The 17778-nt window shown below is 40.8% G+C and overlaps 1 protein-coding gene across 3 annotated transcripts in view; it reads left to right on the top strand.

Annotated features, from left to right (window-relative positions):
- The window catches only part of LOC147621256 (ARM repeat superfamily protein), a 189867-nt gene extending 180273 nt beyond the window's left edge, over nt 1–9594 (top strand). For all 3 annotated transcript variants that reach the window (XR_015269782.1, XM_086823966.1, XM_086823965.1), the window contains 6 exons: nt 2066–2161; nt 2314–2385; nt 2760–2845; nt 3015–3108; nt 3290–3397; nt 9213–9594. Coding sequence is in view for 2 of the 3 variants with exons in the window: in XM_086823966.1 (XP_086680092.1) it covers nt 2066–2161; nt 2314–2385; nt 2760–2845; nt 3015–3108; nt 3290–3397; nt 9213–9314 (558 nt within the window). In the remaining variant the exon portion in view is untranslated. The remainder of the gene's footprint in view (nt 1–2065; nt 2162–2313; nt 2386–2759; nt 2846–3014; nt 3109–3289; nt 3398–9212) is intronic.
- Nucleotides 9595–17778: the final 8184 nt, after the last annotated feature.

Genomic DNA, 17778 nt, shown 5'->3' with positions numbered 1-17778 from the left:
CGGGCCTGTCGACTAGCCCAGAGCCGAGCCCAGAAATCCTCCAGGAACTCCTGTGAGAGTCCCTGTAGTCGCCAGTGCTCCGCTGCCGCTGGAGAAACCGTCCTCCTCGCCGTCAAAATATGCCGCCCCAGCCGAACAGTATACTGGAAAAAGGTGATCTCTGTGGCCTCAAGGGATGCATAAGGATCATGCCACTCGTACTCCCCGGGGTCCCACTGTAGCCGGGCCAAGGGGCGCGCTGCATATGCCCATATGCGCCAATCCGGGAGCACATCAGCAGGGTCGGGGTCAATATGCCACTTCCGAGAAGCGGCGGCCACTACCCGAATCCTCTGAAAGGTGCACTCTGCAACCAAAGGCGACTCCACCTCCACTCTCTGGAGTCTGCCCTCATCCTGAATCTCATAGTAGAGGCATCTGCCATCCTCAGTGCAAGCTCTGACAGCAATCAGGATCTCCAACTGTGTAAAGGCTCCCATCCACCGTGGGGCCACTGGCTCGAGAGGCGTGAACCACTCCTCTGTGAGTGCCTCCTGAATATCATCCCTCATAATCAACCCCCCTCTGTAGTGACTCAGCCTCTCCACCTGGATCTCCTCTGGTAGACTGCAGAAAGCCTGCCAGTCTCCAAAACTACGAGCTGGGCCTGCCGCTAAAGGTCCCCAGGCTAGACGAGGCCGAGAACCCAGCATATGACCCTGCTCCGTGCGAACCGCTGGGCTCCAGATGAGCGGCTGTCTGGCCCGCTCCTCAACACAAGAAGGAGGTCGCTGAGAGAGCCCCGGTCTCAGCAGCTCCCAAGCTCTCAAGATACTCAAAGCAAATCTGTCCTCCCATCCTCTACTGAGGCCTGTCCTCCTCATCTCTATGAAGATCCAGCGAATCTCTAGTGCCCAAGTACCCCCTGCTGGGGGCGCCCGAGCCTGTAGCCGCTGCAAGAGGAGCTCTTTCCAAGGCTCAGCGCCTAGAAGCAACCCCCAAACAATAAGCTTCCCCAATAAGGCTCTACTCTGATCGACTGGATCTATAATGCCCAAACCTCCCTGAGCCAGCGGAAGTGTAATAACTGCCCATGCAACCTTTGCCCGAGCTGGCTGACCGCCCCGCCCAGACCACAGAAAGTTCCTGATGAGCCTCTGTACCTGGCTGATGCAAGAGCTCGAGAAAATACAGCAAGACGTAATGTACCACATGGTCGCTAACAGCACCTGATTTGCCACCACCACCCTCCCAGCCAAGGATAGTCGAGCTGTACTCCAATACAATAGCTTCTTCCGAATGCTCAGAAGAAGCGGGGCAATCTGCTGCTCAGGTGACAAATCAAGGCCAATCTGGCATCCCAAATACCGCACAGTTGTGCCTGGAGGAATCCATCTAAAACCGGGGTCCGGGCTCCATGCCGGAGTGGGAGCACTACTGATCCAAAAGGCCACTGTCTTGCGCCAATTGATCAATGCTCCCGAAGCTGCACTAAAAACCTGGAGCGACTGCTCAGCCCGAATAAGATTGGCCTCATGGCCATGCAAAAATAAGCCCGTGTCGTCTGCAAACTCAGCATGAAGCAGGTCCTCCCCCCGGACTGGGAGCTGGAGTCCTCTCAAACCAACCTCTTCTACCGTCAAATACATACTCATAGCCTCCGCAAAGAAGAGAAAAAGGAAAGGGGCGAGAGGACACCCCTGACGGACTGATCTGGTCAGCTCAAAACTCGGCCCCCGTCCTCCTGAACAACGTGTTTGCTTTTATCTGGTGGCAATGTAAATAATAAGATCTACAGTGGAACCAAACCCTCTTAGAGTGATCACATTGTCTTCGGGCAAGTTTGCCTACAGTAAGTTGGATAAAATTTTAGACGGATAAGTTCTCTGTCTCCCCCTTGGGTGGCTATCAAATCAAATGGACACCTTGATGTATTCCTACTGTAGTTAAATAATTGCAAAGAATGATCCCCTCCATACCACATGAAGCAAATTCTAAAACCCTATTGCTATTTTACTTTCACTAGCATCAGTCAATCAAAACCCAAGAAAAGATAAATTATAACTTATTGAGGTCTTTTATCCAGCTTCAAAAGAACGTGAATATACGAGCTGCAGCTTTTGGAGCCTTGGGAGTTCTGACCCATTTTGGGTCAGTGCAACGTGAAGCATTTATTGAACAGGTATGCCTTGAGATTTAGTGCCCAACAATAAAAAGATTTTATTTGGCTATTTTGTTCTATCTGAGCCTGTTGTTCTACCGAACCACGTAGGCTCAGCTTTTCAACAGTCTGTAAAGCATACCAATCAGTTGATCTGATTCTCTTTCTTGCAGATTCAGGCTGCTTTACCCAGGGTAGTTTTCCATGTTCATGATGAGGCATTGATAGTACGTCAAACCTGTAAGGTAAAACACACCATGAAAATTCTTTCTTGCTTTCTTTTCAAAATAGATGTGGTTTACACACTTCTGATGATTTACAGGATGGTAACTTGTTTGCTTTTTGTATTAATATTTATGTGTAAGATGACATTCGTTTTTTCTTTTTTTTTTCTGATTGGTCTTAAGCCCAAGATCCTCCCGTAGTTACCGTTTTTCACTGCCCGTAGGGGCTTTTTATCCGCCCGTAGGCGATGCTGCTGAGGAAGCACCATGTGGGGTTTTGAACCCAAGAGCTCCTGGTCCTAGACAAACATCTCTACCACCAGAGCTATCACCTCATTGTGTGTAAGAGGACATTCTGTGACTAAAGCAGTCTGAAATTTCATTTTGAACTGCAGACTACCTTAAAAAGTTTACTCCGTTACTTGGACATGGAAGCAGCAGTATTACTGACTGATTCACGAGCTTTTAACTCAGATCATAGGTACTGCATGTGAATGCTAAAAGTACAAATAAACTCAATATGTTTTCATTCATTCTTAATCATGTCATATCCAATGCTTCTCAATTCTTGTTACTATATAAATCTCTTTAATTTTGATACCGTTCATGTCAGCTTTTTGAAATGTATTCAGTCGCGTTTTCACATGTAGATCCGACTACGAGATTTTCTTGAAGGATTTTGCAAGACAGCTTGTAGACTGTCAGGTGGACAGGATGGACAGCTACATCACAATTGCCATCCAGGTAATGCAAAATACACTAAATGTGGACTTACTAGCTACCAAATATTTTGTGAATATTGGGAACAAGGTGCAGAATATGTTGGCCTTGATTGGGTTCCTCTCAGTGTTCAATTGAGTGATATTGAGTAAAAGCTTATATAAGGAGAGAAAAGCTACAAGTAGTGTTTTCTTCTACATGACAGAACTTTGACAGCTCCTGGCCAGAAATTCAATCGAATGCAGCATTCTTTACTGGATGCTTACTCTCTCAACTGGTCGACCACAAAATTCTGGCAATACATCTACCTCAAGTAAGGGACTTTTAAATTAGTTTGTATTCGGGGTATGATTAGTGTATTTTTCAAGGGGATCTTGCAGAGATGAAAGGGGAGCATTAATATTTTCTTTTTAATGGGTCTCAATGTCTAAGGTCCATTGTGTGTCTTGATCAAAGGTTTGCAACTAAGTTTACTGGTAGAAGTACACGCTCATTTAGCAGTGAAAATGACCACAGAGAAAGTTGAGATGATTGAGAAAAATTAGGTATCTTGATGGAGATGATTGAGGAGTCGAGATGCTCTCTTTGAGAATCTATGAAAATGTGTAATCATTTATTCTACAGCTGATTTGATTATTTATGAACATCTTGTGATTAGCATTCTCTTAAGCTTGTTTCAGTGTGTTTACTTTATTATCATGGACTCTATGCTAATTTTCAACCCTTCAAGGTGTGGAAATTTTATTTACTACTTCATCCATAGACACATCAATACTATAGGAAAGGGGTACAAACATTTTCTGGGGACAAACCAAATTGAGGTCTTGTGGACAACTTCAACCTGGATCCATCAGAGAATTTTATCACAATAGCTTTGAGGCCACTTAATGGAGTTCGGATGGATGATGCAGCTCAAATAATGAAACGGTCTCGAATCTAACCATATCTTAATCGTGCAATTTCTACCTAGCAATACAATCAAATCAACCTTCTCAAATAGCAAACAAGCATACATATGCCATATCCAAGATTCTTATCACATAAGTAAAGAATCATGTAATCTCAAACAAACATTCACAATCTCTATCAAATCAAGCATAGCATCTCAATAATTACCATGTATGTGTCTTATCTCAAAGACTGTCATCATCACCATGCTCGACAACATGGTTAGTCATAATGACCAAAATCTAGCCAATCTAGGGCTTTCTCCTATGCCTGTCTACCCAACCTCCACACTAGACATTGCGGCTATCTCGGGTATGCCTTTTTCTGAATCTCGTCCTCTCTGGGTTCTACCACATGGCTCCCAGAGAACATAAATCTCATTCTCTATTAGGCGTTCCCTGTCAAGGAGGGCCGGCCCAAATCTCGAAATCTCATGTTGAGTCTCATCATACATATGCATATTAATCATTCATTCCAAAACAAAACAATCACAAGTCATACATATCATCCTCACACTCATCTCTAGTTCATTATCTTTCAACTCATGCATATTCAAATCAATCAAAATCAACTTCAAGTATAAAACAAGCTTTTAATTCAAACAGTCTTTAACTTCTCTTAGTCTTTTAAGTCACATGCGAATCTTTGTTTTTAACGTAATCAATTATCATGTTCTAACCAGCGAGATCATCTCTAGTCACTGTAGGTAAGTCTTAACTATGCTTATACGTTAGTCCATCCGGTCTATATAGATAGGATAGTCAATCTTGATAGCAATTTCTAAGGCAAAGCCTAACAACTGGTCTCTTTAGGACAGTAATATCTTCCAATCTATGTGGAATTAGAGAAAAGTCAAAACTATAAAGTTTTAGGACTTCTAATGCTGTATAAAACATATCTCAGTGATGGGTCTCTAAAATGAGTTCTAAGGTCTTTTTGAGAGCGTTCAAAATGGCCAAAGTTGTGTTTTCAACATGAAACTATCAAAAACAGCCAAGTGCCTCACTTTGCACTCGAATAACTCAAAAATGAAAGGAATTTGGCTTTCTAGTGTCTCATACACTCTTGTAGAGATTCTTGTCCTCTAAAACTTTCGTTTTTACCTCAAAATCTGATTCTAATCATAAGGAAAGATAAACTCTTCGCAAAATATTTCTAATTAAGGTTACACCTAAAATCTAGTCACAAACTAGTCAAATATTCTATCTTCTAATTCTTTACCTCTAAAGTGTTTGTTCTATGAGTCACATGGACCAAGGTGATCATGTATAATTAAGAAGTTCAAGAGTCACTCATCGTTAAGCATACGATATATCGACTCGGATTCTCTCGTATACTCGCTTATCGATTTATCGATTTATTTATTTAATCTCCAAAGAATTTAAAGCAAAATAATAAAAAGAGTGTTTGTGTACTTTCTTATATATTTCTTGATGCCTTGATTAATTGGGAATCCATGTCTACTCTTCGGAAGTTATGAAAGAGTTGTTTGTAGATTTGGCAAGCCTCTTAAATTTGTTGTCAAGGCTGCAACCTGGTATAGGTATAACTTCGTGCACAATTATCAGAAACTAGTCATGTGGGTACTTAAAATTTACCAAAATGTGTACGGTCTACAACCCAATGTGGGAGGAATCGCCAAAATTAGTTGTATGTGAAAGTCAACTCCAAGAATAGGTCACGTTTTACTTTTTTATCAAATATCAATTGTCTATATACACACTTAAAGGCTTCCTTTGAGCACACACACTAATTGAAAACTCAATCTTGAATTTTCACTTAATTTTAACACTTAGAATTTTTGCCTGCTCTGAAAAACTGCTAAAAACCTGTTGGAATTCATTACAGAAATTTGTAACATCCAAAACTTAGGATTATCTTTAATCATAACTTGATTAATCTCAGAGGTATGTTGAAAATAAGTTGTCCACTATAAGGCAGAGATAGTAACTCCTGAACCATAGTCAACATTCTGTTGTTCCCTAGACCTAAATGTTCCCTAGACTAAGTTTGATCGGGAGAACTTCATTGTTTTTTTTCCCAAGAATAGATACTTCTATTAGTCACAAGAAATCTCCCTTCGCTCCAAAAAGATCTATCCGAGCAGTGATCTACAGTGTTGAAGATGCGATTCACACTTCTAGAGAGAACCAGCTCACGTGATGAGACTGGGTTTGAATCTTACAAGTTGAGGTTTCTACAAATTGGATTACCGGAGGTCACCTAACACCTTAAGGTTTTGGGGTCTGGATGGCTAGACCAATTTGTGGAACACCTTAGTTAAGCGCGCTTGCGTAGGAACACAATTGGGATGGGTGACCTCCCGGGAAGTGGGAGGATTCATGTTTCCAACATGGTATCAGAGTCCAGCTTGTGATGTTGGAAGCTATAAGACCTCAACCAAAGTGCGACTTGAGGAGGGGTGTTGGAGATGCAATCCACACTTCTAGAGAGAATCATCTTACGTGGTGAGACTAGGTTTGAATCTTGCAAGTTGAGGTTTCTACAAAATGGATTACCGGAGGTCACCTAACACCTTAAGGTTTTGGGGTCAGGATGGCTAGACCAATTTTTGGAACACCTCAGTTAAGCGCGCTTGCATAGGAACACAATTGGGATGGGTGACCTCCCGGGAAGTGAGAGGATCCATGTTTCCAACACTCACCCCTTTGCAGGTGGAGTAGCAAAACATTGGAGTGGTCAAAGTCATGGAGTCAAGGAAGGCCGATAAATGGGCCATATACCACGATAGCAATGTGAGGTCTATAAAACCACAAATGCACTTCACATGGCCACGTGAACTAACAATGGGACTTGTGGTCCGATCAAAGAGGTGTTGACGAGACCTATACAAGGAGGGGCAGTCTTGTCCTTATCATGCTTTGGCCATGGCTTGCCCTCCCTTGTCATTGCCCTTGTGAGGGTGCTATTGTCTTCTTGGCTTGAGATCTTTCCGAATCAATTAGGGTGTTAGGGCTGAAAATTAGGGTTTGCAGGTTTTGACAGCATTTTCATCTATTTGAAGCAGCCCTACAGTGCCCAAGACAAGGAAAACAAGCTGTTTTTGCTATTACAAGGCTGAACCAGTGGTTTTGCATTGGAAACCCTAATTAGGGTTTTTGAGTCATTTAGGATTCCATTGGAGGTGGCTCCATCAGGGGGCTTTTGGCTGAAAGACCTTCTGATAGCCCCCAAGGTACACTTTGGGGTAATGTGAAACACCTAAAACTTTGGAGTTCTCCCCGAGTGCTGTCACCTAGGGGTTGGATAGTCTGTTGTTCATTTGATGTTATTTGAACAAGAGGTTTGACTCCTCTCTAACTTCCTGTGTAGCATTAGAGAGGAGTTTTCTCCCCATTTGATGTCATTTGGATGGAGATTGTCTCTTGCGATGTCGCGGGGATGGACTTTGACCAGCTACCTTGCATAGTTGCCTAGACGGTCAAGGCAATTCTTGTTTACTTTGTATTCATTTTTGCAATTCGAGATCTGGTGCTTGGCACCCCATACTCGTTCACATTACTCTATTGGAATAGAACAATCTTGGGGGAGGTCAGCCCATTCCGGCCCTAGTGTGGCCTCTTGTGCATTTTGAACAAGTGCTAGAGGAGTGAGTGTGTTGCGGAATTCTCTTTTCAATCATTTTCATGGTTTAATGTTTAGGTGTATTTAAGTGGCATTTTTAAAGTAAACCCGGTTTCATATACCAACTCTTTCTTAGTGCGGACACCAGAAATGCATGGAGCCTCTTGTGGAGAAAAATAAGACACCCACACCATCATAGACTCTCTCATTTGGGAGACCTAAACGACATCTCCTCTTGGCCTATCCCACATCCCTCAGCTTGCCTGAGCTAGCCTATTCACCATTGCCAATGTCACCAAAGCCCTATTGAAGCTGCTCAATGGTAGAGCCAAGGATCACAAGGACCTCTGCTCGGAGCACTTCACACATGGATCCACCACTTTGGCGCCTATCCTGGCGCAGATCTTCGATAGGCTTTGTCTGAAGACTTCCCTCCCTCTTGGACCACAAACACCATTGTTCCCATCCATAAGGGGGGAGACCCAATGGACCTTGATAACTACCAGACCACCATGATTGGCCACACTTTGGCCAAGATCTATGAGGTGGTATTGGAGGCAGAATTGGCACTTTGGTGGAGAGACAAGGACAGCATTAGAATAGACAGTGGTCAGGAGACTATTGGGCACTACATCATGCGTTTAGTCTTCAGGAAACTCTCGTCATTCATAGAGCACTTCTCAAGGGTCACAGAGGCCCAGTTAGCTCCATAGATACATATCCCATGCCCTGAGGATTGCTATTGGTCAGTTGAGGGTGTCGTCACATTGCCTTTGGATTGAGACAGTGAGGGCAAAGGGATTCCTGCAGGACAGTCAGATATGCAGGCTATGTAGTATTGGGGACACAGAGAAGGGGAGCATCACATACTGAGACACCAAGTTAACTATAAATACAGGGACGCTATCACTGCCTCTTCAGAGAGGGGTTTGGGCCTTTGTTGCAGATGATGTATAATAGAGAGTTGAGACCAGAGATGTATTGGACTATACCTACTAGAGCTGAGGCATCACAGCAGAGACTGACTTCTGAGGCAGCAGTCTTAGCGGCAGGATACTGTACAAATATCTATTGCGAACTTCTTCGGCTCTCCCACCGGAGTCCTGGCTAATACACGTGAGACTTACAGGGACATAGCCCATGACAGAACCACACGACCCAACCGAGTGAGCACCTCTAGGCCTGCGGCAGGCTGGCACCACGCACTTTCGGGGTAGTACATGAGAGAGCACAAGTCCTCCAGAGATCCAAATGCCCCAAGTCTAGGAGACCCAGACTCTCTACCTGATAGTTTTAGATCTGGGACCTACTTAAACAACGTAAAGAGGCTCTACTACACATGGTGGATATTGAGGCCAGGTATACCATTCATGATGATGATGACACATTATGAGTCTGGACAGTTGAGGTTCTTCTACTGCATACCTTATTGGACCGAAAGGGTCATAAAATATCCTCCCCCCACCCCTATGAGTGAAAATTGTGTGCTTGTCTTCCTTTTTGTGCTCCATTCTTTCTTTCAACCGGACTAAAGTTTTTTAAGACTGAACTGAGAAAGGCAGACTTCTTACCAGTTGAGTTTTTTTCGTACATAGGTGGTTGGTTCACTAGTGCGAATGACAGCAAACTCTCCAAGCTCTGTTGTGCGATCAACATCAGCCAAATCATTAAGTATTCTATTAAACAGTATACATTGATTCTTTTTGTATGAGAGTTCTTTTGGTAGAGTGTACAGCATTCGGCTCTTTTGTATGGTTGGATTACATGCAGTAAGTATTTTTACTGGCAATGTATCATAAGTGGTCTTGAAAAAACAAACTCGTCGTGTAAAAAAACTGCTTGATTGATTGTCATTTTGAGGCTTGCTATGCAAGGTGCAGCAATATTCGTGCGTGATTCTCAATCTACTCAAATGTACAAAACGATTCTTTTGGCAAGTAGACCATTGACAATTCAATGGCCAGTACACGGAAGTCTAACCTGTGAAAGTGGTCATGCTTTATGCCTTACTGCTTGTAGACCATTGTTTTCTTTACATATGATATGGTGTTCAGTTTGGAAGCTGCTTTCTTGTACTATCAAAATCCTCGGTTTGGTGAAGCAGTTACTGTTCTCAAGAAGTTTTCCAGGCCAGCACACTGAGAAGCTATACAACATTTTATCGACTGGAGATTCTTTGAATGTGTAATTCACATTTTTGGTTGGGAGTAAATGTGTGCTGATCATAAGGCATGCTGTCCAGACATAGTTTTTAAGTCTATAGAAATGTTTGTTTCTACTGGTTTGTACCACCACCATTTTGTAATAACTGTGAAAACTAAGACCATAGTCCCCCCTCAAACCTACCAACCCCAACATTAATGAAAATGAGATTGATTGGTAACTCCATGATGATGACAAATTGTCAATGCCTCATTGGGGCTTTGCAATAAGATAATCTTCATTCTTTTTATTAACTTTAGACAAAACCATTGTCAATGGATGCATTTTCTGAATAGTTCGTGTTCTACTGTGCTATTACCTTTCTTCAACTCTATGCTCTTTGAGGTTGATCCTCCTCGGAAGAGTTGATGTTCTTGTATGTGAGCCTAACCTTGCAATGGACAGGATACTTCAAGCTGACTTTGTTTGTGCAAAATTCTCATTGTAAGCATAAGGACGTTGCTTGGAAGGCTTTGCATCCTCTCGCAATGGTAAATTTCTCCTTAGACATACTAATATTCATAAGTAGGAAGCTGTAGATGGTTCACCTACAGTATGTTTTTTTTCCTATTTTGGACAGAACCATTTCAAGGAATCTCCGCACGGCCTCCCCCTTCAGCGCTCAGTGGGAATACCACGATGGCTGTTTCCTAAATATTCGACATGGCATTCTCGATAGGTCAGATTAGTGTGCCTGCCCTGCAAAGTTACTAGCTTGGTCTCCATAATAACAATGTTCTTCAAGAGCCCATACCAAGCATACAAGGTCACGCGTCACAGGGTGGCCACTATAGCCACATTCCAGCTCCAACTACCTCAACCTCGTTAACAAACATTTGCTTTTCTGGCAGAAGCCCCTCCGACAATCTAGTCTTCTAGTATCTTTGGGAGCCATGGAGGGATCCAAGCAACCCTCTCCTCGTTCACACCCCTCTCTGCAGCTAGAGCTTCCATAGGCTCTCCCCTTATTATCCATGTTCCGGTGGACCCTTGAATCTTCTCCCAGTAGACTGAAACTACAAAAATCCCAGCTTTGATTCAGTTCCCTGACCTCCCCCTTCATCTGCATCCCTTACTCAAACTAATTGTGGAAACAATGGGAAAACTCTTGGGGCAAAGACCCCATCTGGGTTTAAAACCCATGTGGCACCCTCAAGCCCCCATAGAAATGGATCTAAACCCTAACGAACAATATGGGAAGAGAAGACTTATTCATCAACCTATCCGTCATTGCCCAATGCCTACTTTTACTATAACAAGCAAGGGCACTATATAAGGAATTGTCAAGTGAAAATCCCTCCATCTACCCTTGATTAGAGCAACCAGCCCTCTCCAACTGTGAAACCTAGGGAATAATGATGGCTTTCAACAGATCAACATGCAAGGGTAGTAAAAACCCTAACAAGTTCGCTCCCCTACTAGTCAATTTGATAGACCTAACCCAATAGTAGGAAGCCTAGGTACAAGTTCAATCAAAGAAAGAGTATGTTCAAAGTATTGAAATGGTAAATTTGAATTTCGACACTAGAGAGAGAGAGAGAGAGAGAGAGAGAGAGAGAGCATGAACTTTTGGATGATCACCCGTTGGTGTTTCCTACGTGAGAAGAAGAGAGACTTCCACACTTATCCTCCTTAGCAAGGAAGCCTGTCCTATTGAAAAAGAGATCTCAAACTAACAATAGCTCTTCAAAGCCCAACTATTCAACCCCGCATTAGGAGCTCTGATATCTTGATTTCAAAAAGGAGAATTTTCAAAGTAGGTGAAATCATAGAGTCTTATATACACTTAGAAAAAGCTCCCTTAAGTAGAAGTAATCCCATCCCCAAAAATCAAAAGAAATGATGTTTAGAAAAAATTTGTCATTTAATCCTAAGGGTCTCACAGACCCTCCCAAAGCCAGTATGATAAAAAATTGTCTTTAAGTAAAAGAGAAGTGAAGGATACAAGGCAACATCTAAAGTCTAACTTGGGGAAGATCTCTGAGGACCATATTTGGTATGTCATTGATCGTCCCCATGGTAGTAGAGGCACAACCTTGGGGATCCATAGCAGATGGTCAATGCACTTGATCCATCCAATAGATGGATAGCAATGAAAATGCACACTAAGTTTCAATAGAATATAGTGTTAAGAATGTGATCTACATACATTATTTGTAAGGTCACGTAATTCCTTTGTGGTAGGTTGCATCAAAATATAGGCTAAGAGCTAAGGTTTGCATTACTCTTTGTAGTATATCCGTATTATTTGCATAGTGTATCTATGTCATCTCAAACCAACTAAATCTAACTCTTGTGTGAGTTTCCTCGTCACTTATTTTGGAAGAAACAAGGTTGGAAGAAGAAACAAAGTCTTCCACTCTTCCAACACCACCACCTTAACCTCTTAGTGAGCAAGCACTTGTGATGGAGGAGCAGAAGAAGAAGAAGAACAAGACCAAGACCAAGGTCTTGCTATTATTGTAAGAAGGGCCACTATCACTGTAAAAAGAAGGGCCACTACATCAAAGACTGCTTCAAGCGGAAGAAGGATGAAGAAGAGAATGGAAAATCCAACAAAGATGAATCTTCTTCAAAACATGAAGCAAATATAGTTGAAAGGTTGTTTTAGTAATAACCTTAAGCCTTTTTGGCTCATTGTAACTTTGTGGTTTCTAGCGAGTGGGAATTTTTTACTTTGTGAAAATACTCTAATCTACACACCATGTTGGTATGTATGTAGATCAAGAGGGTGTTGAAAATGTGATCTACATGGATCAGTTGTATGGTCACATAAATCCTTTGTGGTAGTTTACATCAAAAAGGACTAAGGTAGTTTACATCAGCATACTCCTATCACTTCCACTCAGTAATGGGCCTTTCTTATATCGGTGCGTGTTAGGGTTTTCATAAATTTTAGGAAGCTAATTCAAGGAACGGTAGAGCATGATCACAGGGAGCAATTATAGGTGTCTAAGGATTTATGGAGAACAAACATAGCTCAAAAGGTGCTCCACCTTGACCTATATGAGCATATACTTGAGATCATTTGATTAATAGAAGATTTCTCTTGATTAGAATAGAAATTAAGCTATATTAAACATGTGATTCTATTAATAGCCAACCATGATAATGCAATAGTTTTCAATTCTTCTCGGCTCTCTTGTTTTCAATTCTTCTTAGTTCTCTTGTTTTCTTCTACCAGCACTTGAGAATACTTTTTTAGCATTGCTATGTTACAAGTAATTTGACTTCTCATTTCTTTATTGTGATAGCCCGAGGATTGAGTGTGATTAAGCTTCATAAATATGAAATTCTATTAGTAATCAATCATGGTTTTTGCAATAGTTTTCAATCCTTAGTTGTCTAATTTCCTTCTACTAGTATGCTTTCCCAGCATTTGCTATGTTATAGGCCATTTGACTTCTCATTTCTTCGCATAAAGAGTGCTCTCCAAAAGTATTTAAAATGTTAGTGGGCACTTGCCCGAGTGGCTCAGCTCACAACACACCCTAACCACGAGGTCATGGGTTCCTGACACCGTAGGGTTGTGTGTGTGAGCGGTGTAGCTTCTAGCTTGACTACATCCCCTCGAAATCCCCCTAGAAAGGGGGCTTTCAAAAAAATAAATTAAAATTTACAATGTACATTTACTACATTTTAATAGATCAATCACTCTCTCTCTCTCTCTCTCTCTCATTAGGAGAATATAGGACTCAACTTTGGGCCCTCTAAGAAGTCAGCTTACAGAGAGATTATCCAAAGAGTCTAAAAAATAAGATGAAATGAATTTTTGTGTATTTTCTCTCCACTTTCTAAGATATAAAAGATATATTCTATTCTTAAATGTAGATAAAGAATGATAGAATACCGTTAGTTTTCAAAGTTTTTAATCACACTTTCATGTAGTACAAACTACACGAAAAGTGAAGTACAGTTATGGTATGGCCAGTTTTTGAAGTCTAATGGCTCATATCTCAAAAAATTTTCTTGGACACTGAAATAACATATTTCTCAAAATTTAAACAAAGCTCATTCAAAAGTACTTCGCTTGAAGTTCTTGTTTTGGTGCCTTTTTATTTCCATTTTGATTTTGGTATCAAGGGGGATTTCTTTATAGATGCATAGAAAAAATCTATAACATGTAAGACCGTGGCATTGCTTTTTAGACCCTAGGACATCAAGGAACAGATTAAGAGGATGGCAGAGAGATCAAGAGCAAGGAGAAATACATAGAGAAGCAACATTTACAACCTACACATCGATCTTGAACGAGCTTGAACGTGAATATAAGCCTTTAAGTAAGGGAAATAAACGCAATACTTTGTCTATTGCTTCTAAAGAAAAGTCAAGGTTGTAGGGGAAGAAAAATATAGATTTATGGATTGATAGGAGGCTATATCCAAAAGACCCTTTTACAAACTCCACACCCCCATTTAAGAATATGACATCTTTACTTAACTATGTTGAAGACGTCTATAATGGGCTCCTAGGATATACATATCATTTGGAAGCAACAAAAAATGTTCTTAAATTAGAAAGAGATCTATTTGAGAAGGACAACTTCCATTTGAAGCAAACCATGAAGCAGTGTGTAAATAAGCTATTAAACAATAAGGAAACCATGATAGGGCTTGAAAAACAAAGGGATGAATTAATACTTAAGATCTTATTAGTTTTATGTAGACGATAAAAAAAAGCTTAGGGATATTGAGAAAATGATGTTAGGAGTTGCGTAGCTGGGGACTTGTCGAACACCCTATGCGAGCCACGAATGGCTGCAAGCATACAACCAGGAAAGCAAGCTCAAACAAAATATAAAGGTGTGTCACTCACCGCTCTAACCGTCGCTGTGAAGGATTCCCGCGTCGCAGCAGTGAAGGAGGAGCCGCCGTCGCCGCCGTGCCGCTACACAGTGCTCGATCGCTCTCTCTCGCTCTCTCTCACACGCAGGAGAAGGAAACTAAGGAGATAAGGCAAGAGCACTCTTGTATTCAACACATGAGAATGAGGGTTTTAGGGTTACATTTGACTCTTATAGGTGACTTGACCGTTCACACATGGGCGCCCATACATGACCGGCCGATCCTAACCCTTACCCTGCTGATATTCAAGGTGCGCCTCTCATCGGCGATCACCCAATCCCTTTATCCTTAACATATGGTGCCGACAAGCCCGGTCCATGACTCAGAATATTTAAATTAATGACGTAAAACATAGTACGTCTCAATGTCCGTCATAGGTTAACATGCCCCCCTTCCTGATGTAGATTCCGTCCTCTCGGAAGCTATGGTATGGTAAGCTCGATAGGGTTGTTGTGGTAGACCGTCTGCAAAACAGGGAAGTAGAGTGAAAGTATGCTGGAATTCAAAAGATATAAAGTGTATAAATTCAAGCATGTTAGACCACAATGGATGTTGCTATGAGACTTAGTTTAAGGGGTCACATGAAGGAACTAGTGTAGCAAATTAACAGGAGTTTAAAATTATTGAAAGTAAATCAAGAGTTAGCAAGGTGTCAAAGGTTAATCAAGGTTTATAAGTGGCCTAAGTCAAGGAAAATAACCAAGCTTAATAAATAAATTCTAAGCGAAAATTCATAAATGTGAAAAGCTAGTACTCTATAAAGTAAGAAAACAAGTATGAGGATTTTCTAACATATGTAACTATGCAACTATATTTCTGACATAAGTATAACATGAAATTATAAGATGTTGATTGGAAATTGTAGCATTTTTTAAAAGAACTCGAATATATCTTGAAGCGAACTTAGTATTTTGAAAAATTCTTTTTTTCAATACAATTAAACACTTAAGTTCTATTCTAGTGCATTTTCATGGAGTTATGGTGGTTGTCATTTGGGCAAGTTTTCCTAATTCTATAGTCACTCTTCTCCATTTGAATTTCCCTCCATTCAAATCTTTAATCTCTCAAGGAAGACTCTAAGCTTTCACCTGAATCTCCTCTTTCCTCATATACTATTTATGCATGGATAACAATGAAAAGAGATTTATCTTTCTGGTGCCTTCAAGTAGAACCAAAAAGTCATCTTTGCCTTCATTGATTTTCTATACTCGATTATTTTTCTACCAAGAAGTATTATTGCATCAAGAAAGGGCATCAAGAAGTGTTGCTACATTGCTCAATGGAGGAATGGCATTAATTTTTCTATACTCAATTATTTTTCTACCAAGAAGTATTATTGCATCAAGAAAGGGCATCAAGAAGTGTTGCTACATTGCTCAATGGAGGAATGGCATTAATTTTTATGTTATTTGAAATAGAAGTGTCTGAAATTAATGATAATGTTTTACTGCACTATATATTTTTGCAAAGAAAGGAGTTAGTTATAATTTCAGTATTGTTTTGCTGTAGAACATCAGAGATAATTCTAAGAAGCGATGTAGACATGTGGACTTGGATAATGAGTATACTCCTCTCTCTATAAGAGAACAGAGGCTTCTAAGGTCAACCCTTATGTAATGCAACAAGCCAAGGAATTAGGGAGAAAGCATGTTGATATATGGGTGGAAGGATCAATTTACCCATCTAATCCCCTAACCCAAAAACCACCTAAATTTTCATGCCTAACTTCTTCGATCAAATATGTTTATGAGAGCAAATGCTGGCTTGTTTGGTTACACAACAAAGCTTGCTAGCCAGGTGCAAAAGTGTTTGGATATCATCACAAAGGATGCTGATGATGAAGGAAGCTCAAATTATGCAGTTAAATGCTCGACTATCTAACAAGGAGAATGAATACAATGAGTTGGTAGAAGTTATTCATGCTCAACCATGAATTGGAACAGAAAGAAAAGGATCTAGAGGCCAAGAACAACAAATTAGAAGGGGTATTAGAGAAGACAATCAAACATGGGTCCACGAATGCACGTGAATGAGTAAGAGAACAAAGACCACTTACTACATTGTCAAAAAATAGTGGAAACTACAAATGCCATATACATGCCGAGACTAATAAGCTGAAGAACCTTAAACAACACATTGGAGCACTCTCAAAAGTCTTCTCAAGATAGATGGTGAAGTCTACACTTTCTCATTCAAAGTTCAGAACAATTAGTGATGATCTCGTGCATGCCAATTGCAAGATGTGAACAATGCATTTACTACAATTGAACCGCTCAAGGTATTTGTGACAAAGTTGGTTTAAGTAAAGAATCCTATGCAATGATCTACAAACAAATGGATGCAGGTTTTAAGTCCATGTTGCGAAACAAAAGGGTAACTCCACTGATGTGCCCTTTTAGTGTCAGAAAAGTAAGGCAATAATTGAATAACAATGTCCTTGAACTCATTGGTGAGCCCAAACACATAGTTCACTCACATGTATTCAAGCATTTTGCTAAAGAAGTGACCTTTGATGTGAATCCGAACAACAATTTTGTCTTGGATGTGTGCGAATTACAAGTTGCAATGGTGAAGTTCTATGATATGTATGTTCAAAAATGTGGTGGCACACTGAAATTTGTACTAAAAATTAATGAGAGTGAAATTGTAAAGAATCAAAAGAAAGAAAGAGTAAGTTTTACATTGATAAACAGCACATTCCATAAAGCTAGGTGATACTCAATACTTTAGTGTTCAATCAGAAAACGAATTTTGGTCGCTTGCAACATTTGAGCTTCCAAAAGAGGACCATGAGATCCTAAAGATGTTTTTCAATCTAATAGAGATTCCTATTATGGTTTAACGTCAAAAATTAGGTGAAATTCTACATGTGGATGGTTTCAGAGAGACTACTCAATGGAATGGCATCCTACAGGTGATCTAAAGACACTAAAGTGCATGTTTGGTGTCTCAAATGCTGCAAATGCAAATTTCGCTTGCTTGTATTGCATACGCTCAAGAAAAAAGGGTAAGAATGAAAAAAAGGCATGAAATATGAATACTCGGAAGGATGGTGCACCAACTCATGAGATGATCAGTTCAAATGGAATGGCAGAACAATAGTTAGGGTGGATCC

This window comes from Cibotium barometz, chromosome 30 (genome assembly GCF_041138505.1).
Source record: "Cibotium barometz isolate CiBa-2024 chromosome 30, ASM4113850v1, whole genome shotgun sequence".
In the NCBI taxonomy this organism is placed as follows: Eukaryota; Viridiplantae; Streptophyta; class Polypodiopsida; order Cyatheales; family Cibotiaceae; genus Cibotium; species Cibotium barometz.
The sequence above is the reverse complement of the archived record's forward strand: the minus strand, read 5'-3'. Positions and strand labels throughout refer to the sequence as shown.